Source organism: Amphiura filiformis, chromosome 7, assembly GCF_039555335.1.
Source record: "Amphiura filiformis chromosome 7, Afil_fr2py, whole genome shotgun sequence".
NCBI classification, from domain to species: domain Eukaryota; kingdom Metazoa; phylum Echinodermata; class Ophiuroidea; order Amphilepidida; family Amphiuridae; genus Amphiura; species Amphiura filiformis.
The window spans coordinates 64,925,948-64,953,620 of record NC_092634.1 but is presented as its reverse complement, the minus strand read 5'-3'; the positions used below and the strand labels follow the sequence as shown (position 1 = coordinate 64,953,620).

The window sequence follows — 27,673 nt, the reverse complement described above, 5'->3', positions numbered from 1 at the left end:
ATGTTTAAAGTAATAATTTACAATAATATTGAAAACATGGACCACGAAATGGCTGTTATTCTGCCTTTATTTCACATATTTTTGGCTTTTTCAGTCAGAAATTGTACACAATAATAATACCAAAATGGTACACCAAATGGCTTCAAGGCCTTCAGTTTCCAAAAGCTTCTCACTTCTGGGGGAGGGCAACCGCCATCAGACACCTCCCCCACCCCAATGGTCATTGTGTCCCACCCCACTGTCAAAAACGGATTTACTCCCTTGACTGTGTCTTAGGCTTAAAGTTAAAATTTGACTCATTATACTTTATTTTTGTTTTTGGTGAATTGAACCTTCACATTCACGTATTTTTAGCTTTGATTCTTTGGAAAAGTATTCTATCCATGTAATATGTTAATACAAACTTGTGTTTTTGCTGACTTTCTGGCTCGCTATAGGTTGAGTGCACATGATCAGTATTTGCAGTGCCACGTGATTAAGAAATGGTAGTGTTGAATAGAAACTGAACTTTCCTGACACGGTTGAATAACTTCATTTTGAAAACATCACCTGATAGCTACGTGTTTACAAATAATAACCAGTGTTTTAGCATTGCACATAATTTGCACTTATTCCTGTATAGGGCCTATACGTTATGCAGTTTGATATTATTTTGATGACGACGTGTAATTTTCGCTGAGGGTTTTTTTTTATGATGGCAGAGACAGAACTAATTGCAGGAATAGTATCAACTATTCTTCTATGCTTGCTGGTTATCGTGGTGTGTTGGTTACTGTGTGTTAGGAAACATGTGCAGTCTGCTCTAATCAGACGGGAACCAGGGAAATATGAAGAACCAATCAAATATGAATTGTCACATCAGGTGAGTGGTACATGTAGCTACTATCAACTATTCTTCTGTGCTTGCTGGTTATCGTGGTATGTTGGTTACTGTGTGTTAGGAAACATGTGCAGTCTGCACTAATCAGACGGGAGCCAGGGAAATATGAAGAACCAATCAAATATGAATTGTCACATCAGGTGAGTGGTACATGTAGCTACTATCAACTATTCTTCTGTGCTTGCTGGTTATCGTGGTATGTTGGTTACTGTGTGTTAGGAAACATGTGCAGTCTGCACTAATCAGACGGGAGCCAGGGAAATATGAAGAACCAATCAAATATGAATTGTCACATCAGGTGAGTGGTACATGTAGCTACTATCAACTATTCTTCTATGCTTGCTGGTTATCGTGGTGTGTTGGTTATTGTGTGTTAGGAAACATGGACAGTGTGCACTAATCAGACGGGAACCAGGGAAATATGAAGAACCAATCAAATATGAATTGTCACATCAGGTGAGTGGTACAGAGTGGTACATGTAGCTACTCGCAACTATTCTTCCCTGTGCTTCTGGTTACAATGATAATCTGTGCCATTGTTTTTAAACATATAGCCGTCACCTCATCTATAGAATAGCTAATTACACCCATTACCACTTACGAAAATTGACGTGTAACATTTGTCTTGTCCTTACAGGCTCTTCCACCATTGAATGGCTTCCTTCTTCGGATGGCCTCAATCCTGTATACATCGGTAAGCAAACTCATTTTTATTTAATTGTCATTATATTATCTAAATTGCCAAAAAAATAACACGGCCCAGATACAAGCGATCAGATTGCCAAGATTAACATAGCTGTTTAAGTAAGAATAAACATTTTAAAATATTTAAGTGTAGGGCCTACATGTACATAATTTAGGCCGTGTAAAATTAATATTTTGGTTCTCGTCCTCTCCCTCCTCAATTTCTGGGATTTTACAGATTTTTTTTTTATTTAGATTTTTCAATTTTTTTAGACTTTGGAATGATATATGAAATCTTCATACATATAAATAAGTTTATTAGAGAACAAGCATCACTTCCAAGTCTTTTTGTGGTACTCTAGGGGGTTTATCCTCAGAATCTCACATTTGAAAAAAAGGGCCTCATCGTTTCCTCGAGCACTGTTGGAGAAGACCGAAAACTACTGACAATGCTAATTTTACATTGAAAAAAAACCAAACACCTCCCTCCCTCATCAATTCATGAAAATCCTCTGGACGAGAACCAAAACATTAATTTTATACGGCCTTAGGTGTACATCCAAACAACAAAATTTCCGGAATTGTTTATTTCCCAAAATTTTTGGCAATTTGTATTAAATTTGGCCCCAAAATTTGACTTTTAGTATAGTGATGGGTCCAAATTTCTTGAAAAATTGGTGTATTGATGGGTTCCCTTTCAAATTCTCAGTGGTAAATCCATACCCAAACCAAACTGGAGTACGCCCTTGCCCCTTCCCTGAGTGATGTGTGCTATATTTTAGCAACTTATCTAGATCTCTTCAGGTTCTTTTAGGGGAGTAGTGGTCAAGTTATTACTCTTTTGTGATTTGTATTAAAATACCCTTAATTATGTCAACCTAAATGGCAATGCTATAGGTTGGGTACTATAATGTATGTGTACCCCCTGACCCCTCCCTTACTCCCCCTTCCCCTCCCTCCCTCCTTCCCTCCCTCCCTCCCAAGCTGTAAAATTCATCCTATGATTTTAAATTTTCATTTGAAATCCATACACCCCCTTTGGAAGACTTGACCTTGATCTCCCTCACAGGGGGTATAGATTTCAAATGGAATCACCAATTCAGGTAACCCCATTATGGCACATGTATCATGGATTTCAACTTGAATAGCCCTGTAAATGTAGCATAGGTTTGTATTGTGTAATTTCACAAATAAATATGGAACAAAATTGACTAGTCGAGTCGATACATGACCTGTTTGGTCTGTACTGGTTTGATACAGATTATTGTGTTCCAAGGTCACGGTAAAAATAATCTTTGGTTGGTTGAACAATAATATTAACTCCCGGGTATTAACTGAACTTTGGGTTACTAATTAAATGGTAATTTTCGTGTACAATTATTTTCGCGATTTGTTATAAGAGAGAAATTGTTGCGATTGTTATTTTCGCGGAAACAAGCTGTGTTTACCACAGAACAAATTAAATCAAAGTGTCATCCAAACAACTAAATTTCCATAATTGTTTAATTTCCCAAACTTTTTGGCAATTTGTATTAATGATGGGTCCAAATTTCTTTAAAAAATGGTATATTGAAGGGTTCCCTTTCAAATTCTCAGTGGCAAATCCATACCCAAACCAATCTGGAGTACCCCCTTGCCCCTTCCCTGAGTGATGTGTGCTATATTTTAGCAACTTATCTACAATCAACGAATTTAAGGTTGGCACACTTAGTACGTGCTATCGTGAATAACTTCCCCCTCTCCCCCAATACAATGTTGATCAATGCCATGTCCGCATCAGACCAGTAAGACCCCTCAACATTGAATGATGGGGGTGGGGAAGTTTAATAAAGGGGAAGTGTCTGCTTCAAATACATGACAGACCCGTGTAAATCGGACGCGGGGTTGTGATACAATGGTCATGTGAAAGAAAATACGCAAGTGGACGTACCAACTATTAAATTCGTTGATTGTAGATCTCTTCAGGTTCTTTTGGGGGAGGAGTTGTCAAGTTATTAATCTTTTGTGATTTGCTGTTTGCTTATCTTTTTATAAATCATTTTTCCCATAACATTTGTTTCTTTCAGTTAATAGGAAGTTGGGTTTTAGTTCCATCATCACTGAAGTAAGTATTTGGTGATGTGACATGCTCTGTGTGACATGTGACTTGTGAGTGCAAGGAAGTTGTTTGTGCAGTCATTTTAAAAGGGCATTTCGTGATCCATAGCCTCATATCTCCCACTTTTCTCAAAAAAAGTTGAGATTTTTATACCACTGGAAACCTCTGGCTACATAATGTTTATGTACCAAATATCTCTTGCAAATTTAATTCGTTTCGCAAAAATATCGTGACATTTGAATTTCGTTCTGGTATACCAGAACGAAATTACAACACATTGTCTATGGAGCAGTGTAATACACATAATCATGCATAACTCACAAACGCAAAATCGGAATCAACCGAAATTTTGGGAATAAGCTTTTTTCGTGGATATCTACTGAAAAATATCATAAAAAGAGGCTGCTATAGGATCACGAAATACTCCTTTAAATGAATTGCACTGTTAGTCGGAGGATAACGGGACTGGAAATGCTTCCAGGAGCAACTTAAATCACCTTGTGAGCAATCCAGGGCTTCAAGTGGCCCTATATTTCCTATATTTTTAACTCTCCCTATATTTACCTATATTTTATTACAAAATATCCTGCAATTCCATTTTTTTTTTAAATTAAGAAATTAACATGTTTTTTTTTTCACTTTTACTAGCGAATTTTATGTAAAATTGAAAATGTTCGGGTGCTTTGTGAACAGCTGTCCTACATTTTCAGCAGGTCAGCGCGTAGATTATTTTCTGGCCTCTATTTTTTTTCAGTATATATTATTTATAGACCTCATACCAGTCCAAAATGATGCACACATTATGCAAAAAATAAAGTATATTTGGGACTTTTCCTTCATAAGAATAGTTACTGATCTATATACCCACTTCATTTGACTGGTAACCTGCCCTATTTTTGTCCTACACTCATAGAAATTGTTCGTTGGGATTACTCAGTAAGTTGATGTAAGTCGTTGCGTCAACTTTCCGAGTAATGCCAACGCGTACCATTTTGAGTAACGCTGACTCGATAGCATTATGTTGGTCGCACTCATTTGCACTTGCTTTATTGAGTTGTTACAACTCAGAAAATGAAATTAGGTTAGCATAATTTTCTAGAGGTGTGCTATAGTATACAAAATTTTGCACTGATTACAAAAATAAATATCTGAATACTGCTAATTGTGCAGAAAATGATCCAATTACGTGAATTTTAAGTAACAAAGTACCAAATTGGAATAACTCAAAACAATAAGTACCAGTAACTTAATATGAACGAGTAACATCAACTTACATGTTGAGTTACAATAACTCAACTAATTGGTTCTTTGAACCTTGTTTATTTTTCTAAGTTCCCTGAACTTGAATTCAGAAGTTGGCATTACTTAAAAAGTTGACGCAACGACTTACATCAACTTTTTAAGTAATGTCAACAAAGTTGATAAGTTGACGGAACTTTTTGAGCTTTTTCAGCATTTTTGGGTGGGTGCGGCGTGCCACACCCTCCCTGTATTCTCTGACTATTGACCTACTTTTTCACATGCCGCAGTGTTGAGAAAATATTCGTGCCGGTTATATCCCAAACACCCACAGAGGTGATAGTTTACGGCGAGTTTTGTAATTATTACTTGATTTTGATATGTAAGTAATACGATAAAGTCGTCATAGGCAGTAATGTGTTTGTATTAAAAGAAATAACAAAAATAATTATTTAAGTAATAGAAATACTATTTGGAAATTGCAGCAAGATTTGCAGATGTTTTTATTTGAACAGTACCAGTTCACCAGTTTTGCTAGTTTTCCTAATCTTTGGGCTAAATTAATAGCATCGTGAAGGTCATATATATCATTTTATACTGACAGCTTAAAAAGGAATTACTATCAAACCCACAAATTTATCTAATTACCCCCTGCTGATGCCCAATTATAGAGCTATCAAAATGGTGTAAAAATATCCCATAATACCATTATTACATAACAATTTTCTATCTTTTGGCTTGTCTACTGTGGTTTATCATTGGGGTGCCCTAGTATAGCCTGGAGTGAATTTGGCTGAAGGGGATAATTACATTTGTACTAGTAATTGGTCCTGGATAAACATCCCTTTTTCATAGAGCAAGAGGACTATACTTAAATACAGCTTGTATGTGCATTGTGTTCAGTGTGTACATAGGCTATTTACTTTTCAAATCTTGTGACAAATAGTGCTTGTATAAGGTATTATAGACAAATTATTGCATGTGCACCAGTAGAAATATGAATGAATATTTTATTCCCTGGATTATTTTTGTTGGGACAAAATAATGATATAGTTCGACGCTTTGAAATACAGTTATGTTAATCATAATAAAGTTACAAAGTTAAAAAATAATATCGAAATATTGTAAAATCAAACATTTCCCCTCATAAGTTGCAATACAACATATTGAGGAAATTGATATGACAGATTTTGATATGGAAAGCAGCCCTGTTGTCTCACCAGAGAAGATGAGCAGAAGTCTTTCTATCTGATGATAAAAAAACCTCTAGGTATGATTACGAAAATGTTTTAAATAACTATTATCTACAAAAGTTTTATAACCATGTTTTATATAAAATGTTAACATAAAACGTCTTGTGTTATGACGTGAAGGGTTAATATAAAAACAGGGAAAATCTGTTCCAACTGACCAGCAGAGAACAAAGGATAAGCAATAGATCAAATTAAAATCAGGGAAAATATGACACAACCTCCAATGGGGGAATAACAAACGTATAAACGTATAAAGTTAAAAACTCTTAACTTTGTTTTATACGTTTTGTGTTATTCCCCTATTGGAAATCGATGTTGTGTCATTATGTCATATTTCCCTGTTTTTAATTGTGAACTTGACTTACTCATTCTTTCATTTCTCTTGACAATTTTTCATTTGCCCACCCTATTCCTTTTAAAGGAATTTTTATTTAAGTTCGGATAACTAAAATGAATTTTGTTTTGGCAATTTTTACACTATTTTTGAGTTGTCCAAACTTACTCCTTTTGAATTGCGCCAACAAGGCGAACAAGTCATTTCTATGAGTGTATATTTTCATTCAAAATGTGACACAATCTGGTCCATGGGGGCCAAAGGCGGCAAATTTGAAATTGAGATAAAGGCAAAACTATGGAGTAAAATACAATAAAATACATATATTTAAAACTATTTTGAATCACAGAAGAGGCCATTTGGACTTAATAGATCGCCTAGTACTGGATGAGTCTCCAATATACCAACCCTTAGTACCATTTGATGGACCTGTATCTGATGGCTCCGACGTCAGCGTAGACGATTTGATCATCAAGGAACTTCCAAGGAAAGACGACAGTTTTAGATTTGAATCCATATCAGATTATTATCACAAATACAGGTGAGGCTGGCAGAGACCATACACCTACAGTAAGCCAAATAATTAGGGTACCAGTTATGTTCACCCCTTGTATATCCTAACAAAGACAGATATATCATAATTGGAAACAGCAACCAATAGCTGCATCTTTTAGCTCGAAATTAAGACCTCATTTGTTAAAATTGTGCACGAAATAAAGACATGACGATCCAAAATCCCAACGATCATGCCAATTTAAAAGTTGCAGTTTGCTACATAGCATGCCCTGTTGATTCGCACATAAAGCGTTCGCGAACAAGAAGACTAGCGCCGTGCTTCCATTGATTAGCACGTTAAAACTAGCGTCGTGCTTTCATTGATTAGAACACATAAGTGCAACTTTTCTTTTGATTTCGTTTCTTCATTAGGTTTTAGATCACCGTTTCTTTCATTCTCAACCAATTTCAACAAATAAGGTCTTAAATCAGAGCTAAAGAGTACAGGCATTGGCTGCTTGTTTTAATTTTGACATATTTTTATTTATTTAGAATATACAGGAGTGAACGCAACTGGTACCTTAATTTTTTGGCTTACTGTATATGGAGTCCAGACTTTGAATAGCCCAGTGTGTAATGATATAAGTCCTCCATTATTGGTTTGAATAACCCAGTGTGTAATGCTATTGTAAGTCCTCCATTATTGGGTTGTTATGCATGGAGACTAAATAGTGTACCAGCGGCACACACCGACATCGCCTGGCTAATAATTTCTTTTTCAGCAGAGATACTAAAATAAATACCCGGGATCGATACACGTGGATTTGCTATGCACGAGTTTGATATGAGAAGAAAATCTTTGAATACCGGCGTAGAAAATATATGTCCCGTAAATGACTTCGTATAAAGAAACCAGACGTGGTTCCTTGCACATGAATATATATTTTGAACAGATATGATAGTCGTTAGCTTGCGTCTTGAGACAGTAGCTTGCGTCTTGAGTCAAAAACTGACAATATTCCGGCAATAATTCTGATTTATGTGCCGAATTATATAGCGCAGTGTATAGGCCAATCGTGAAGGTAGTCTAAAGGAATATGACCTATGGAGTACCATGCTCGACTGACACACAGCGAGGTCAGCCACCGAGCTAATCGGGGCTATTGTCAGTAGCCTTAGTCAGATGTCCTTCGGCCCATTATGCGACTCAAAACTATTAAACAGGTCGATACAAAATGACCATGCGTGGCGGCGGATTCAACCTACCATAGCGATTTCTGCCATGAAGATATCGGGGCGATGACACTGTGCGGCATTTATCAATAAAAACCCAAAACGAATGATAATATGCATCTTTTGGCTTGAGCAATATTTATAGGTTAATGAACGCGTATTACTTGTTGGGAGATAATTAGACAAAATAATGCAGTGCGTGCCGATGTTGAAGCGTCTAATGCACAAGCCCCGAAGGGGGAGTGCATTAGACGCATCAACATCAGCGCAAGTTAATTATCACTAAAATATTGAACAGAAGCAAAATATGAATTAATGCATCAACCCACCCGAAAAATGAATCAAGCCTACGAGACGCGAACGCTGTGCAAGCACTGCGCATATTACGCGGAGTGCACATTATACACAAGCAATGCATGGTTTGGATTTTTCTAACGCTTTTTCTGATTGGTTCTCGCTATCTAAGAGTGTATGAAAAATGACTGTGCATGAAGTGGTTAGTGTGTTCGCGGCACAATAAATCGACATACAGCACACAAAAAAGCGCGCACTTTGCGCACTTTCAACTGAAGTTTGCAAGGTGCATGAAAATAATCATATGCTATTTTTCCCTTCCACAAACATGGCACTGGCAGAGGCGGGACGTAAAGTAGTCTTTCTTGATCATAGCATAGTCTTTTTATGACATTTTTCAGTGAATATAATTACGAAAAAAATACTTATTCCCTAAGTTTATGTCGAGTTTGCGTTTGCGAGTTATGCATGATTATGTGTACACTGCCCCATAAACAATGTATTGTAATTTCGGTCTGGTGTACTAGAACGTAATTTAAATTTCACGATATTTTTGTTAAATAACTTAATCTGCAAGATAGATTTTTTTTGCAAATAAACATGTAGCCAGAGGTTTCCAATGGTATAAAAATCGCAACTTCTTTTTGAGAAAGTGGGGGAGATTATGCTGTGGATCACGAAATGCCCTTTTAAGTCTAACATGGATGTAACTTTTCAGGATTTATCCGGAAATTCGGATCTGGGGACCTAAATAAAAAATATTCCGGATATTTTTGTTTAAAAAATTCTTTTTTATTGCATAATATTTCTGGAATTGGATGATATTTTAGCATAAAAAGAGAGAAAAGATATAGGGGGATGATACCCGTATTATATTCCCCGGACAAGCTGCAATAGATGTTAGATGCCTCGTTCTAAAACTTTTCAGGATTTGGACAAGTAACTGCATCACGGTTGCTTGATGGCATGTAGAACTGTATTCATTTTTAAGAAAAGTTAAACACTGATGGCGCTATTTATCTTAAACCTTCTTTGCATCTTTACAAGGAGTAGACACTTGTATAATGGCATTAAAACATCATAAAAATGAGTAACATTATAGCAAAGCATTTTTCTAACAACTTTTTGACATGAAATGAAAGGAATAACTCATATTATTAGGCTACATGTGTGTGTGTGGGGGGGGGGGACAATCGGCCTGAATTGTTATAAAGTGGCTGAAAAGAACAAAAATGGGCTATTTTGCTGAAAGGTGGGGGACACCTGCCCCCCGGATTGACACCCATGGTTGTATGCATCCTGTACATATAGAATGAAAGCGCCCTTTTGTTACCCACCCGTCACCGCTGAAACTCCCAGAGAGCTCATCAATTCCAGCTCTCAGAGGGATGTTAGTCAGAGGCTCTCTATTTGTTTTTCCCCATGCCCGCTAAAGAGGGATGCGCCCAGCCTGTAGTTTTTTGTAGTTTTCAATGCAGTTAGGGGTAATGTTTACACTTTCTATTCCCCAGGGGGGGGGGGGGTGGTTGGATGCTGCTTACTCCGCAATTACGACTACCTATACTCAGCTCATTACCCAGCAAACACAAAAACGTTTTTAAAACGTTTTAAATAAGTTATATTTTGGGTTTTGGTTTAGGTAAAAACGTTTTAATAACATTAAAATGTCGGGTTATATAAAGGTCATGAAATCGTTTAAAACGTTTTGTATGAAAACACACTACAACAATATTTTAAAAATGTTTTCGAAATGTCATTGTAAACTATTTTTGCAAACATTTTTGGCCAAATATTTTGTCAACACTTAAATAACATTATGTTAAAACATTTGCACCCAGCAAACACAAAACGTTTTAATAACATTTAAATGTCGGGTTATATAAAGGTCGTAAAAACATTTTAAAAACGTTAGTGTAAATATTTTGGGCAAACATTTTTTGCAAAATATTTTTTCAACCCCAAAAAAACATTCTGTTTAGAATGATTTGTACCAAGTTTTCAAAAATGTTTTTGGAATGTTATTTAAACGGTTTTATACCCTTTATATAACCCGATATTTAAATGTTTTCTGTAAAACATTTGTGTTTGCTGTGCAGTAAATTACCAACAAATGTTATTTAATGTTATGAAAACGTTTTATACCATTAATGTACCCTTTATATAACCCGACATTTAAACGTTTTCTGACAACCTTTTATAACCTTTTGCGAATGATGTCGAAAACGTTTTGTGTTTGCTGGGTAAGCACCTCAAAATCACATAAATGGCATAAAATGGCATAACCATCAGGGGCTCAAATTTGTTGCACTTTGGTTGAACTTTATTTTTGCAATTATCACTGGAACTGTTAGGCCAATTGTAATAGAATTTTCATCGAAATAAAGCTCTGAAAATGGCCGGGCACGCATAAAACGATATTGAAAATTAAATTTAGATTTTGCTCAACAAACAACTCATTTTTCCTGAAAATAAATATGTGCCAAACAGTCAAGATTTTGAAATTGTTGTCATATTTTGTTGCGTGTGAAATTATATCCATTAAGATTAAGACAGTAATTATTGATAGGCCTATTTTTTTTCTTTTATGGACAGAAATCTTGAGTTGACTCCTAATGATGTTGCAGAGAAGGTCATTGAAGCTTTACGCGATACCGAAAAACAAGATCCACAGCTGAGAGCCATAGTGCAATGGGATGAAAAAGAGATCAGAAGAGTGAGTTCTCTCAGGAGGGTGAAAGTGCATAGGAACAATGCCGGAAACAACGTCACGCTATTGTTCGACCTAGGCTACATATTTTTTAACGCATGCGTGTTCGTCAATACAGCTTTAGTCTCCTCCACCTTCGCAACACGGTACGTGGAGTGTCCGGAATCACACTGACGGCGGAGGAGAATACTGACTGGTCAGACAGTTTAATTTTATCAAGCATATAATACCTGAACAATCACCGTCATTTGATCGATTTACTACAGAATATATTGTATGTTCAAAATATAATTTTAATATTGTAAACCTGTTAACTTATATATTTGTACTAAAGTATAAGGACACGTGAATAAAATCATGTCGAAGACAAAATGGCCGCTAATCCGCCTATTGTCTAGACCTAGGATACATATTCCGAATGAGGGCAGCAGTCTATGATGCTTATCCCTTCGTGTAGATCCTTGGTTCTCTTCTTTTTTCCTTGACCAAGATTTGAACCCAAGACAATTGTGTGAATCCTTGACACGTATGGTATGGTAGATATGATGCGGGTTTTTTTAAAAATACAGTTTTTGAAACTGCAAACCATGATATTTGCTGCCAGTGTTGCCAGAACTTTTCAGTACCAAGGCGCATCACATTTGCTCTCAATTGCCAGATATTTGGGTGGTTTTACCAGAATTCAGAATATTATAATCACCGAAATTGACGGAAGAGCACTTTAAAATGATAAACGTCTGGTAGGCTTAGTTACTGACCAATCCATAAATTGTCACAAATCCCATTGTTATTACGATTCAGAACTTCAGAGACTCAAATTCATAATCAATTCCTTTGTAATTCGGCTAAATAAAAGAAGAAATAACTGCGGCCGATGGACACCTGCAAAAGTAGCCATATTGGAAGTAGTGGGTGATTTTCTAAGGCGCGACAATTGATATTCAAGTAGCCCAATTCTGGTAAAAAATTGATTTTCATTGTTTTGCCATTCCCCACTTCCATTATGTTCTGCGTGCTAGCCAAAGGCTTCAACATAAAAAGTTCAAGTTCTGAGATATTTTCTCTAAATATCATTTTTCATGCTGATTCCAAATATGGTCATGAAAATTTACAATTCTGAAACTTTTTAATTCAAAAAATATGAAAAAGTGTACATAAAAATGGATTTTTTTTATGTCAAACATATCTACACGTAGGATGCTGACGAAAGAAGCAGAGATGACCCAATCACCAGATGATTTCTTAGGTTAGTGGGAACATAAAAACTGACAAGGGAGTTGAATCGAAGTGCATAGGAAGTCCTTCTAATCTGAAAATATAATGTCTTAACTCGGAACTGAAGAGACTGGTGGAGTGGGGAAACGTGAAACTGTAGAAACGTGAAATATATCGGGGACAGCTTGATCTGGTTGTGGTTATTTATTAAAATAACATCAGATGATTTAACATTACTTTGTTTCTCTGTTTCAGATGGCAACTGAATCTACTAAACGGTTTGAGTCTAGACCTGCCCAGCCTCTATCTGTGCTGGATGGGATACCAGTGTGTGTCAAAGAGGAATACAGCTGTGTAAGTCAACAAAAGAGTATTGACTCCGTCATCACCTTGGTCTGGGCGGACATTTTAAAAATGAATTTAGAAGAGCAGCAATGACATCACTTGCATTACATTCCAGATGTTAAATCTACATCATATGCAAAATTTGAGGAAATTCGCACGAGTTCGTTTTATTTTAGGGCCATTTGTCTATAACTGGTCTTTACATGTGAAGAGTGCCCGTACTGAGTACCGAATCTTTAGTACTTAATCGATCAGTCTTGTTGTTGTTGCTATGCACCTCTTATTGGTTCAAATAGCGCGTACGAGTATCGTGTCGACGCTCATGCGCTAAAGTGTGTGATATCGTATCATATATCACACTCGTAAGAACTAATAAGATTGCAGGAACGTTCTTAAGTGTTGTGCATAGCGCACTATGAATCACTTCGCTTTCTTTCTTTTTTTCATAATCCAACAAATAACAACAACATTTTTGACAAATACGACCTTGGTGCACTCACTCGACAAGTTAGCTTAAAGCATATTATAACATTTCTGTAAAAATAGATTAGTACTTATTTTCCAAAAAAAGAGGCCCCTCATTATGCCCCCTTTTTCTCCTATTTCTAAAAAGTTGATTAAATATATTTTGGTATGTAAAGAAACCTTCAATCGTTAGCTTTAATAAACCAAAACAATTATTTCAATCGGCTCACAACTTTTGAAGATATGCCCTTTTGAATAAAAGTACCCGTTTTTCACTCTGTCCACGGATAGCAAACAGAGTGGTTGGGATGGCTCATGCTGTGGAGTGGCCTACACGATCACCAGACCTCACACCACTTGATTTTTTCCTTTGTGGCAAAATCCAAGATCTTCGCAAACGTATTACTGAATGCATTCGCAAGTATCCGGCGCACAAGGATGGTACACAACGCAATTGATGCAATGAGGACCAGGGCTGAAACCTGTATTCGCCAAGGAAGCAACCTGGTAGAGGGCAGAGTAGCACAGTAAACTCACTTCAGAAGAACTAAAGACAAACCAAACAGCCTTTTAGGGCTACCTTTTATCCTAAAAAGAGAAATGGACTTATGTTGTAAATAAAAAAAAAAAGCAAGAAACAACAAAGTAAGAAAGTAAGAAACAAAATAAAACAAAAAGGCATAAATAACCAAGAAAAAATAAGTAATTGCAAGTAAAGCAAAAGAAGTCCCATTCGGCATCCATTTTACCCACAAATTAATGACACTATTAACAAAATCCATTGCCCATAAACCCACCGGTAAAGCCCATTCCATAGTTATTTTATAAAGTTATCATTGAGGAATGTTTGATATTTATACATGGTATGTGTACTCCTTTTCAATCTTTGAAGTAGCGAAACCTTCTCCGTGGACAGAGTGAAAAACGGGTACATTTCTTTAAAAGAGCATAATCTTCAAAAGTTGTGGGCCGATTGATATAATTATTTTGGTTTATTACAGCTAACGACTCAAGGTTTCTTTACATACATAAAATATATTTGATCAACTTTTCAGAAATAGGAGAAAAGAGGACGCAATGAGGGGCCTCTTTATTTTGGGACACCCTGTATGTCCCCTTTTAATTTTGAGCCGAACAAGTGAGGTAAAGGATAGAAAATTGGAATTTACTACTAGCGCCCATGCATGTTACTCACGCGGTTGTAATACGGTACGATCCTCGGGGTGTGTGTGTATGTGTATCCCGCACGCCGTGTACGTACTCTGCATACGTGTTCGACTAATATTTCCATCGTAATAATAAAACGCTGGTTCCATCGTTTTATTCAAAATCTCAGATTTTGACAAAACTACAGCACCTAAAGTCTTCATTTTTGCAGAGTATCTTTATTGACTAAAGTACATTACAATCGTGTAAAAAACAGAATTTAAAAATGTTTTGAGGGCGTTCTCCTCAGCAAATGTTATAATATGGCTTTAACAGTGTTTTGAACAAAACCAATCAATCGGTCACTTCATATGTGTGCTTTATGTCTCACAGGAACCATATATTTTTCGAGTTGGCACATGTTACCGGTCAAAAAAGTGTATGGAAGATGCCACTTTAGTCACCAAGTTTAGAAAAGCTGGAGCTGTAATCATAGGGATAAGCAATATGCATGAACTAGGGATGGGCACAACTGGTAATAATGTCAGTAGGTAAGTAGGTCACTAGACTGCTGCCCTCATTCATCAACTTTCTGTGTTCACGGTTGTTTGATGGGATCATTTATTAGTTTTTCAAACAAAACATCATGTAAAACCAATAAAACAGCTAAAAGTGATATCATGCTAATGTATACAGATGCTTTTGAGTCAGTCTCAACTTTAATTTCCCCTCTTTTACAAAATTATTCACTTTAATGGTATTTTTTAAAGCTTTTTCGGATATAATATGTATCTATTAATAACAAAATTGGTGGCGCTATTTAGTTGCTGGAAATTACTCTTTCAAGCTTATCTCAACGGCGCGGCACACATGCGGCGATAATTAGTCGCGCTATGGCGCACAATCAAAGTCGCTCGAGAATATTTTCAAGAGTCCGACACGATTTCAATTTCAAGTGGCGTCACATTATATGGAAACAGGAGCCTCTTAATTGGCATATTCCTCAGTCAGCTCGTCAAAATACAACGGACGCCATTTGTCTAGTTATTTATATATGATGTCTATGTCCAGACTGGCTGAAAAAACCAGGAGGGAGAATGGAGCAGCCTGCTCCATTGAAAAAATCATGGGTTTTTTGTTGTTAAAATCATGAGTAACTGAAAGAATAAAAATTAATATTATATCAGCCCTTTAAAGACCCCCCTGACAGATTTCAACTAGGCTTTTGCCCCTTCATAATGAACCAGTCAACATGTCCAAAAACCCTGAGAGCTGATCCTGGCTTCAATGGTTTAAGTTGGTTAATTAGGGCTTGCACTGATCTTGAACTAGCTGGAATGATATTTGGGCCACCATGATCAGCATAAATTGTGTGGCCTGTGGGTTTGGCACGGCAGCCTCCCTTCCATCATCCCGAGTTTGCTTCACTATTGCGGAGCGCGATCAATAAATTAGATTTATTTCTTTATTTATGTATTTTCTTTGTCATTGTTAGGTATCATAATACACCACGGAATCCATATAATGTGAACCATTATACAGGAGGGAGTTCTAGTGGTCCAGCAGCAGCAGTAGCAGCAGGTATGTAGATAGTATGACAAGTTATATGCCTTTGTTAGGCATCATAAGACAGCACTGAATCCCGGGACTGAATCCTTATAATGTGAACCATTATACAGGAGGGACTTCAAGTGGGTCAGCATCAGCAGTAGCAGCAGGTATGTAAAGTCAAGCGAGGCATCCCGGACCTAACCGGACCAAAACCGGGAACTCATATTTCGTCTGACGTCACTGTCAATCAAATTCTCTACGATCCTTGATTGGTTAATAGCGCGTACAATGAAGGTCGATTTGTGACTGGTGCCGATCGGAGAAAAGGAATAGAAGTGAATGGCGAAAAATTACGTACTTTTACCAGACGAAAAGCAACTTTTCTAGGCATTGTTGACATGGTGCCTTCGCGAAAGAAAGTTTCCTACTATATAAATACCTAACTTTTGAGATGGTTTGTATGTTAGAAGGTGCAAAATAAACAATAAGGCGCCCGGTTTTTACCGCCGTGTTCAGCAACTCATATCATCACGACACTTGTAAATAAACCGCGCTCGATTTTGATTGACAGATGACGTCAGACGCAGTCTTTTTTATCTTTGTCTTTCATTATAACATCGCTTACAAAGACATTGTCCAATATGTAATTTAATGTCCGAATCAGCTGAAATTTATGAAATGAGTTTTTTTGTGGATATCTATTGAACCATACCATAAAAGAGGATATGCTATTATAGTCTCAAAATGTTCCTTTAAGTGTGCTTTTTAAAGAACTTTGGGACATTTTACTTCCAAAAATATACTGGTTCGCTGCAAGACAGCAAAATAATTCTGATACTCTTGCCTCTTTCTGTTGAGGTGTAGAGATTCACACTTGTATTTGCAGTCGGTTATCGTCACTGGGCGGGAAAAACCTCATATGTACTTTTGGCCTTTGAACATGGATAAAGCCTTTTAATATTGACCGGTTATTTTTCACACAGCGACGTTAACTAGGCATATCCCCATACTTTTAAAGTAGGCTATTTGTAGAGGTCACGCGTCAATGGGAAAGAGCACTGTGTATTGTGTATAGGAAAACGGACAGTAACTGCAGTATGTTTAGTCTATAAACTGTACATTTGTGTGCAAATTGAGGGCGCTATGTACATATATTTTAAATTTAAATTTCCCAAAATGAGTTATTCCTTACAATTTATGATAAAAAGTGTTTTGAAAATTGCATTGCCATTTGCTAGTCTTTTTTCTGATGTTCTAATGCAACTAAGATTTCAAATAAATAGCGTCCTCATTGTTCACCTTTTCTTAAAATTGACAACAGTTTACATGCCATCAAACAACCGTGTGTGGAAGCGCCTAGAGGCTGTTTTCGGCATTGGGCATTATATTAAATGCCTTGTTGTTGTTGTTGTTGTTGTTGTTGTTGTTGTTGTTGTTGTTGTTGTTGTTGTTGTAGGGTCTTTATGGGAACAGTGTTAATTATATAAATGTCTACTCTATGTGTAGATTTCAGTTTAAAGCAAATTAGAGAAAATCTAATAACTTGAGTGAAATGAATTCGATTTGATGAATAAGATTAATGTTTTTTTAATTTTAATGTTAATTTTAATTTTACCTATTTTGGAATTTAACAAATTTAGTAAATAATTTCAATTTCCAAACCATTTGTTTTCAGGTCTGTGTGCCGTAAGCATAGGTACTGATGGAGGAGGCTCAGTACGTATACCAGCGACATTGTGTGGTCTTGTGGGACTGAAAGCAACATTTGGGCGCTTGTCATGTGCAGGGTGCGCGCCATTAGCTTTCACTGTCGTGCATCCTGGACCACTCTGTAGTAACGTAAGAGATGCTGCTATTATGTATGGTAAGTTTTGTGGGCGCTTCTCATGTGTGGGGTGTGCGCCGTTAATACTTTTCACTGTCGCACATAGTGTGCAACACATGCTTTAGAAATTGTGTGGTAAATAAGCATGTGGTAAATAAAGTTGCCCAATATTGAAAGGGGTTGGGTTATGTGTTTACTAATGTGTGCATTTGTAAAAAGTGTTGATTTGAAATCAAAAGCGTCGGCTAATTAGTGTAAAGTAATAATGCCTTTTTATGTAATTTATAATAACATTAAAATCAGGAAAATCTGTACATCAAACTTCAGCTACATTTTCCAAAAAGTCGCCGTAATTTGACAAACATTCTTACATATTTGTCCATTGCCCTCCAATACGGTACCAATTCATACAGCATACAGTGCTTAAAGGTCCGTAACCCGATCGACAGCATCATCCCCCGATTTTTTTTCATTGTTGATGAGGTTTTGGTATCACATAATAGATACTATTTTTCTCATTACTATCCTGAAATTTGACGCTCCAAGTCGATGTATTTCCGGAGAAATCATGAAACACAGCAGTTTTTACAGGCTACCAGTTGTTCGCATTTTACACAACACGGGAGTTTTGGGTAGTCATAGAATGAAATCGGAATAGATTCGGAAGACTTCACCTCAGTACCAATTCGTCCGCAAAAATACATCAAATAGGCCCCCTAATGTCAAACTATAGATGGCGCTATAATGATATAAAACAAAAAACACAAATAAAAAAATACATAAGAGGCGAAATAAATAAGGAAACATGACCTATATTGTCAAGCATGATACGAGGAATATGAAAAAAATTATGAGAGCACCTCCCCCTCATTAAAAAATTAGTTACAAAAATAAAACAAAGAAAAATCATAAATATGTGAAAATGTGCATCATATAGCTAAAAATAAAGAAATAATTAAGCGAAGTAAATACAGCATGGGCTATCTTGTCAAGAATGATAATGAGCGCAGTGATATGTAATGTTTTTTAAGATTAATCAGTATGAATAGAGGGTATAAAAGTGTACAGGGGCGAGCCGGTTTTCAGTGCAAAGGGGAACACTTCCTGTTTCCACCGGGACATGCGCTCGGCCGTTGTTTCAGGATGCCTGACCAGAATGCAATTCACGCGTACCAGTGTATTGGCTTGCTAATATGCTAATTATTCACATTTATGCTGAAATTGTTCCCGTTTTCTCACATAGATTGATAAAGGGGACAATATTTGACATTGTATGTAAGTTTGAAGAGAATCCATATCCTAAACCGATAGGGTACTAGTTTCAAATGCGACCGTTCTATAACAACAAGCAAGTGTCGGCTCATTTCTGTGAATGAACGACTCGTTTACACTGGGACAAAATGGCGGATCAAGATCTGAGCATCGGCTGGTCAGCTGGGAATAAAGTTTGTGCGCCAAAAAAGAACAAAAAATAAAATGTTTATTATTTAGTACAATAGTGTTTTTTCACATAATTTGCATGGTTCACGTAATTAGAGTACATACATTTTAATAGTATTCAATTCTAGACCTGACAATACCAACAGCTATCACACTAATACGCATGTATTTTAAAGCTAAAGAGAGATTTTCGTTTCTATATCAAATTATTCGTTTTTTCTTCTTTTTTGTGGTAATTTTTATTCTATAAACTGTACATTTATGTGCAAATTGAGGGCGCTATTTACATATAGTTTAAATTTAAATTAGCCAAATAATATGACTTATTGCTTGCATTTTATGATAAAAAGTTTTTTGAAAATGTCCTTGCCATTTGTTAGTATTTTTAGTGTCTAGCCCTTGTAAAGATGCAAACAAGATTTAAGATAAATAGCGCCATCATTGTTCAACTTGACTTTAAAATGACACAGTTTTACATGGTTTGGTTGGAGTTGGAGCTCTCCTGCTGAGAGTGGTATGTGAAAAAAAGACCAGGGAAATAAAATTTATTACTCTCCTTTTATGGCTATACGAGGGTAAGATTTTATAAAATTTTTAAGGACATGTATGATTCAATGACTTCCACTTGTGACATAGCGAGCGATTACGCAGTACAAAGACCTCCGCGTACGTGCAACTACTGTATTTGCACAGAATGTGATTTCGAGCTGCTGTAATTGGTCATTAGTGGTAAGCCCGTTTTGAATTATTCGATTTATTAAAGGGCAAAATGTAAGTTTTGATTAAAATTGTTTATTTTTGCAAATTGTAGAGAATAAAATCAAAAGTGATGGTTATGTGATGGTTGAAATCAATTTTCAGGAATGTTGGCTGGACCCGACCCAAAAGATCTCAATACTAAATGGCAACCACCAATTACACTGGAAGATTTTGAGAAGACAAGTTTGACAGGAACAAAAATGGGTATCTATTCAACCTATTTTGAGGTAATTTCTGCAACTTTTCTTTGGGGGGTGGGGTGACAGAATAGTAAAATCAATACTATCCGATGCAGATTGCATTTGTATTTAAAGGGGAACCTTGCCTTACAGTTTTTTGTTTGTTTATTAACCTATTGACAGGATGCTAGCTCAGAAGTAGTGGATATTTGCAGAAAAGGTGATTTTGTTTTTAACAATTACAATATGCACCAAGATATAAAGCTTGTTTGTTGGATAAAATATAAATTTCTAGACGACAATTAGGAAATGCTACAAATTTATTACCCTATACAAAACACCTTTGGGTGCAGACATATAATTCAGAGTACGAGCACTGATAAATGAACTTAAAAATGTCATGTGAAACTTATAGTATTAAATAATTTTATATTTGTGGCCTTTTTATTAAAAACATGTTTTTAGTGTAAGTCTGTGGTAATGGAAGGTGCTATAACCTCAATTTTCAACCTGTTTTAACTCTCTCCACGCGGGTGTCGACTGCAGACAACACGTTTAAATTTTGTTAAAAAAATTCAAACATTTTCATGACCATATTTGGAAGCAGCATGAAAAATGCACTAAAATCATTACACACAAGCCCAGTATTGGTACAGTGGTTCTTGAGATAGAGTTCTTGATATTTGCAAAAAAAATTTTACGTTGAAGTCTAGGGCTAGCACGCAGAGCATTAACCTTCTAGCCAAAAAATGCACCTTTTTGGGCGCCCTCTACGGAGGGTGCCCCCTTATTGTCTTGTAGTTGCAAATTGCTTCAATGTTTGGTTTTGCTAGATTTGCTTTGCATCTCTTTTGTTTAAAAGTATAATGCTTAGAATAAATAACACAACTATTAAATATTTTGGTTTTGATTTTATTACTGTTTACTAATATGCATTGAATGCAAGGTAGTGCAGCGGGAATTGCGATGAATTTAGTCTCTTCAGCAGCTAGTTTGGTTCCGCTCCTTGTATGGAGAGAGTGGCTGCTGAGGAAACTGCGATAAATAAGACTTTGAGATGTTAACCTTTAATGGGGCATTTCGTGATCCACAGCCTCATCCCCCCACTTTTCCAAAAAAAAAGTTGAGATTTTTACACCACTGGATACCTCTGGCTACATAATATTTAGCAAAAATATCGCCAAATTTGAATTTCGTGCACCAGAACGAAATTACAACACATTGTCTATGGAGCAGTGTAATACACATAATCATGCATAACTCGCAAACGCAAAATCGGAATCAACTGAAATTTTGGAAATAAGCTTTTTCGTGGATATCTACTGAAAATGTCATAAAAAGAGGATGCTAGGATCACGAAATCCTCCTTTAAATTCCCGTAGTTATAACAGATAGTTCGGTAGCTCAATTGGCTGCGCATTCGGTATTGACTTTTTTTATTCTAGTCTTCTTTACCAATGCAGTCAATCATAAGAAATAAATATAAATATCCCTGTTTGAAAACAATCCATAAGAATTATATATGCAAAGCTAAATTCTGAATATAATAATTCTGCTCCAACAAACCCCCCCCCCCGTACATGATATACCATTGCCTAACAATAGTAACCGAAATGGTAACCCGAGCTTTATTCCTTTTTACTTGAAACTTGTAATCCGCATGCATCCTATGCAGTACGGTTTTACACCTCTCCCACTGCAATAGATATGCTTTACATAATTTCCTAATCTTTCTTTGATTACTATGCTAATGTTACAAAAATGTTATCCAAACGGTTACATTTCAGCATATCAAATCAAAGTTCCTATTGGGCGCCCCATTCCTTTTTTAAAGGAATTCTTATTATTTCTAAGTTTTGCGCAGCATGTTGTGTTCAGGTATTCAATTATACTAGGCGGTTACCCGTATTTGGCGGTTCTCGGCTGTCGCGATTACCTGGCTGATGGTGACTGTACCCACCAAGTTTTATTCCCATAGGACAGTTTTTACTAATTTGACCTCAGATGACCCCTTGTGACCTCGAAATGACCTTCCAAAATGTGGCTCTAAATGTTGACTGTACCCACCACGTTTCATGCCCATACGACAATTTTTGCTATTTTGACCTCAGATGACCCCTGGGTGACCCAGGATGACCCCAAAATGACCGTCCAAAAATTTGACTCTAAAAGTTGACTGTACCCACCAAGTTTCATGTCCATACGACAGTTTTTACTAATTTGACCTTATATGACCCCTGGATGACCTCGGGTGATCTTGACCCGCTTACCGAAACAAACTTGTTCTGTCTGAGGTCCAGATGCACCCACCCACCAAGTTTGAGGAACGTGCGACCCCTAGTCTCTGAGAAAATAGGAGGAAAACAGTTTTTACTAATTTGACCTCAGATGACCCCTGGGTGACCTTGACCCACTAATCAATACAAACATGTTCCGTCTTAGGTCAAGATGCACCTACCCACCAAGTTGCATGCCCATATGACAGTTTTTACTAATTTGACCCCTAGATGACCTCTGGTGACCTTGACCCACTAACCAATACAAACTTGTTCTGTCTGGGGTCAAGCTGCACCCACCCACCAAGTTTGAGGAACGTGCGACCCCTAGTCTCCGAGAAAATAGGCGGACAGACAGACAGACAGACAGAGGCACAGAGTCACAGACTACCAGTATTATTATATAGATGCTTCCCTAATCAGTACCTGTCCTCAAAAAATATACTTTACTTCACTGATTAAGAAATGGATGGATATAATTGGCAAAAAGAAACTGTAATAGTCCTACAAATACCCAGGGGCCAGGTGAGGGGGGTACTCAAGTTTGTTTCGGATATGGGTGTGCCGCTGAGTATTTGAAAGCGGACCCATCAATATACCAATTTTGCAACATATTTGGGCCCATTGGTATACCAAATGTAAAATCTTCGGGCAAATTTAACCCAAATTGTTGTAGTTTGTACAACTTTTTATGGGGCAATTTCAAAAATGTTGGCTACAGTGAGACGAAATTGGGCTATTTTCCGAAAAATGTAGAAAATTTGAAAAAAAAAATACAAAATGCAAAATTGGCCTTGAAAAGGGGGTAATTGATATACCAAAATCTCGAAATTGCTACCCATGTTTGCGTCCCTGTGGGGTAAAAATGATAAGCAGAATTGGATTTTTTTCCCCAAAAAATTATTTAATTGAAAACCAGATGATAGGAAACTAATCAGCTTTCATTTACTTTACTGTTTATACATCTATTTCTTCTGTAGCTGTTCAATTCTTGACAGAACAAGGGGCTAAGTTGGTAGATATTGAGATTGCCGAGTTGGAAGAGATAAGACTGGCACATTTAGTGACACTTCTTAGTGAGTTCAGGACAGGTTTAAAGCAAGACTTTGCAGAGCATACTAGAGAATTGGTAAGAATTGTGTATCTGTGCAGGCTTAGCCAGAAGTTGTGAAAGATGTGTTTTGGCCCCTCAACATGTATACACTAAAGTTGTGTATAGTTTTGTATAGTTTGGTAATGTTTTATTCATGTTCAGTGCTAAAACAAATCTTTCACAACCTTTCATGATGTTTTCACCCTGGAACATGTATTAAACATTAAAACCCCGAAACTATACGTAACTTTAGTGTATACATGTTGAGGAGCTAGTGGTCTTACGGTCTTCTTGTGCTCAGGTCTTCAATGACAATTCAGTGTTTTTTTTGTGGGTTTTTTTTTTGAGAATTTTGAAAAACTGCACATTATGGAAATGTTACACAATATGACTTTAAATGAACTTTGCTTCAATTTAGTTTTGGAGATAAAATCACAACTACAAACCTATCGACAATCTTTGCTTCATGTTTCTGCTAATATTTGTTGGGTATTTTTTTCCTTCTTTTTTTGTTTGTCTATAATTCAGAGTTCAGAAAATGCCCTAATCCTAGCTACTGCAAGTCAATTCTCCAGCAATGCATATGTTACAGCTAATAAACAACGTGCACGGAGTATACATTATCTCCAAAACCACGTCTTTGATAAGGTGGATGTTATTATCACTCCAGGTAAGCATACTACCACGTATACATAACCTTAAAACTTTTGAAAACAGCTGACAGCTAGAATTTCTACTGGTGTACTCATACCATATGTCATTATTGACTAGTTAACAACAGGTGGATGGGTCTGTATGAACATAACATATAATCTTAATAAGAAATTGACCCCTGCAATGTTGAATGCAAATGTTGAATTTTACCACATACCTTTGGCCCCCATAAACCAGATCGTGTCACATATGTACTTCAAATTGTTCATGATCTCTATGTTTTTGTCCACAGCAACTGGCGTAACAGCACCAGAAATTCATCCCAAGGACCTTAAATATGGTGTCTCTAAAACTTCCCAGACTCTGGATCTAATGAGGTGAGTCTTATGGACTATTTCAGTTGAAATCCATACACCCCCTATGGAAGACATGATCTTTATCGTCCACACAGGGAGTGTGAATTTCTAAATGGAGTTATATGAGTGGGTGACTCTATTTGAAATATACACCCCTGTGTGGTCATGTCTTAGGGTGTATGTATTTCAACTGGAATAGCCAAATGTATGTTTATTCAAGAAGGCAGCCAAAACACTTCACCTCAGGCAGACCTTGGAGCACTGAATTGAATACCTGAGTGGAAGAAGGGCCCAGCTCCATGAAAACTGTTTTTGAGATATTAAGAAAAAACTTAATATTTGGAAAAGATTTATAGACATAATGTTTTCATCTCCAGGGGACCTTTAATACATGAACATACAATATTACATACATTCGAAATTATATATGATGTTTCCATGGCAATGGTACAGGTCTTAATACGAGCTAATATAACGAACTAATATACTGTAAGTACCAGTTCCGTAAGCAGATGTGTTATAGCTACAGAAATTTGGTAATTATCCATTAATTGCCCAAGTAGAAGCATGTAATATGTTAGGAAGAAAGTTTATTGTAGTGAAAAGCAGATTTCATGGATGAACAAAATTCCTCTTTAACCCAATATTTGTGGAAGTAGGGCCCAACTCCATGGAATTGGGCCTTTCTTCCATGAAAACCATGATTAAGTATACATGGAAGACTATTTAGAGAGTGGACTTTGGCTCATCTTTCACACACAGGGAAGCACAGTCTGCTGGCAATAAAATGCTGGGTCTAATTCATTTTTGTAAAAAAAAATGGAGTTGGGCCCTTCTTCCAGTTGATAAGTGATGGCTAAAACTCCCAACCACCGTCACCCTGGCAAAACCCTAATAACGTCCCCTAATTCCTAAAGTTATGCTGCAATAGTATTAGTACTTTAGGGATGAAATCAAAACCCGACCGGTTAACCACCGTTTCCGTCTGGTTTCCATTGTTTAGAACAATAGAAACCGGATGGAACCGGACGGAATCGGCCTAGTTTTGATTTCATCCCTTACTTGGAATGGTACAAAGATTGAGATGTCCCTGACCCTATAGTTGCCACCCAGTATTATGAAATAGAGGTAAATTAAATGTACAGTAGTCCTAGTGAGAAGCCAGCATCAGAACACTTTTAACAAATCTCTTTTCTCGTCTTTTTTAGGTTCGTGACTATTGGCAATTTGACCGGCATTCCTTGTCTTGTAGTACCAGTAGGATACGACAGCCAAGGCCTACCAGTAGGCCTACAAATCATGGGACGATGGTGGGAGGAGCATGTCATTTTACGCATCGGTAATATTTTGGAGCGATTCACTGAAGGAAATCACAGGAAGCCACAAGTGTATTATGGTTATTTGCAGTAGTGCTCTGGCAAGATTTCATGAAAATAATGGGATTCATCTTTAAATTGCAGTACGGTACTTGTGTGCTTCTATCATGATGTAACAAGAAGCAGCAGGTACACCGTTGATCAGCCAATTATAAAACTTATATTAAATCTATATTTATTAACATTCACCAGCAACAAAGTTGGATCATGAATATATATAAAATGTAAATATTACGCAGTCTTTCTTTCAGTTGGAAGCAAAGAACTTGGGCCCGGGTCACATAAGTGTCTTTTCCCCACGGTTGTTTGATTTATATAGAATTGGCTTCATTATTAACTAAATGCAAACTATAGGTGGCGCTATTTATCCTAAATCATATTTCTTAATTTGCAAGGGGTAGGTGATTAATACTACCATTAAAACAGATGGAATAAGTGAAACAAGCAACAAAGAAATTTTATAAACATATTTCATCAAAACATAAAAGGAATTATTTGTATTAAAAGCTTGAAAGAGTAATTTCCAGTAATTAAATAGCGCCACCAATTTTGTCATAAATAGATACATTTTATATCTGAAAAAGCTTTAAAAAATGCTTTTAAAGTGAATAATTTTGTAAAAGGGGGAAATTAAAGTTGAGAATGACTCAAAAGCATCAGTATACATTAGCATGATATCACAGTTAGCTGCCTAATTAAGCATAAACTTTGGTTGTACATAATGTTTTGTTTGAAAAACTAATAAATGATCCCATCAAACAACCCTGGACCGTTGATCAGCCAGTTTTAAACATTCACCAGCAACAAAGTTGGATGATGAATATGAAATGTAAATATTACGCAATCTTTTTTTGAGTTGGAAGCAAAGAATTTGGGCCCGGGTCACATAAGTGTATTTTCCCTGTTAAATATGATTGTGTTGTCACATGAAAGGCGTAGCTGCTCAAATGTGCATCATTGAGCTAATTTGTAGCATGATTGCATGTGGTAATTGCCTACAAAAATGTTATTTGTGTCCGCATTTCTTCATTGTTGTATCACGTTTACGCAATGAACCTTGATGTTGATAACCTTGATCCAGCCCCTTTTGTTATTGCCACTCTCATTGTTCATTTAGCATATAACTGCAAACCGGTGTCTATTGAGACAAAACTAATTTGCCAAAATACCTGAATAAACAGTGGACTTCGGGTATATATATAAATGCGCATTTATAAATGCGCACGTGACATCTACAAGTCGCCATACCGTGTTCAACGATGTAAGGTACCCGGATGTGCACAAATTCCACACGCAAAAGTATAGGCGAAAATGACAGGTTACAAGGAAAATTGGTTTTGCAAAATAGTGGCATTGATTGCAAAGGGCAAAATAATTTGACCCGAAACATAAACTCTTTATTTGGATTTTCCATCACGGAAAAAAAAATTGATGACGGAAAAGCTAGATATAGCTGATTTAAAAAGTTATATTTCATTATTTCCGTGCTAAATGGGCGTGGCAATTGGCCATATTGATGACGAAATGTGATTCTTACTGGCATTAAGGTCAGAACTGGGTAGCTGCCGATGATGTTATTTGATAATGTTTGCACGTAGGGAACTTAGGGGGCTGATTTTTCTTCGGAAGGAAGGGGTCATGGATTTATTTATTTGGGAGTCAAGATAAGTATCCCCCGTAGCGCCGCCAATGAACATAACTCTGACCCTAATTTTAACTCTAATTATAACGTAAATTGAGGAAACTATAACTTTAGCCCTTTTCGGTATAATGACC

The 27,673-nt window shown here is 36.6% G+C and overlaps 1 protein-coding gene across 2 annotated transcripts; it reads left to right on the top strand.

The window, feature by feature from the left end:
• The first annotated feature begins 645 nt into the window (after positions 1 to 645).
• LOC140157481 (uncharacterized) lies at positions 646 to 26,435 on the top strand. Of its 2 annotated transcripts, none has more exons than XM_072180684.1 (15): positions 646 to 862; positions 1,518 to 1,574; positions 3,631 to 3,668; positions 6,838 to 7,029; positions 11,103 to 11,223; positions 12,688 to 12,786; positions 14,782 to 14,939; positions 15,884 to 15,969; positions 17,615 to 17,803; positions 20,066 to 20,190; positions 20,326 to 20,362; positions 23,399 to 23,547; positions 24,040 to 24,181; positions 24,458 to 24,542; positions 25,730 to 26,435. In XM_072180684.1, the coding sequence occupies exons 1-15, from the start codon at positions 692 to 694 to the stop codon at positions 25,929 to 25,931; spliced, it is 1,851 nt and encodes a 616-aa protein (XP_072036785.1). In that variant the 5' UTR covers positions 646 to 691; the 3' UTR covers positions 25,932 to 26,435. The 2 variants fall into 2 exon arrangements, with proteins under 2 accessions (XP_072036785.1, XP_072036786.1); XM_072180685.1 differs by lacking the exon at positions 646 to 862 and adding an exon at positions 895 to 1,336.
• Positions 26,436 to 27,673: the final 1,238 nt, after the last annotated feature.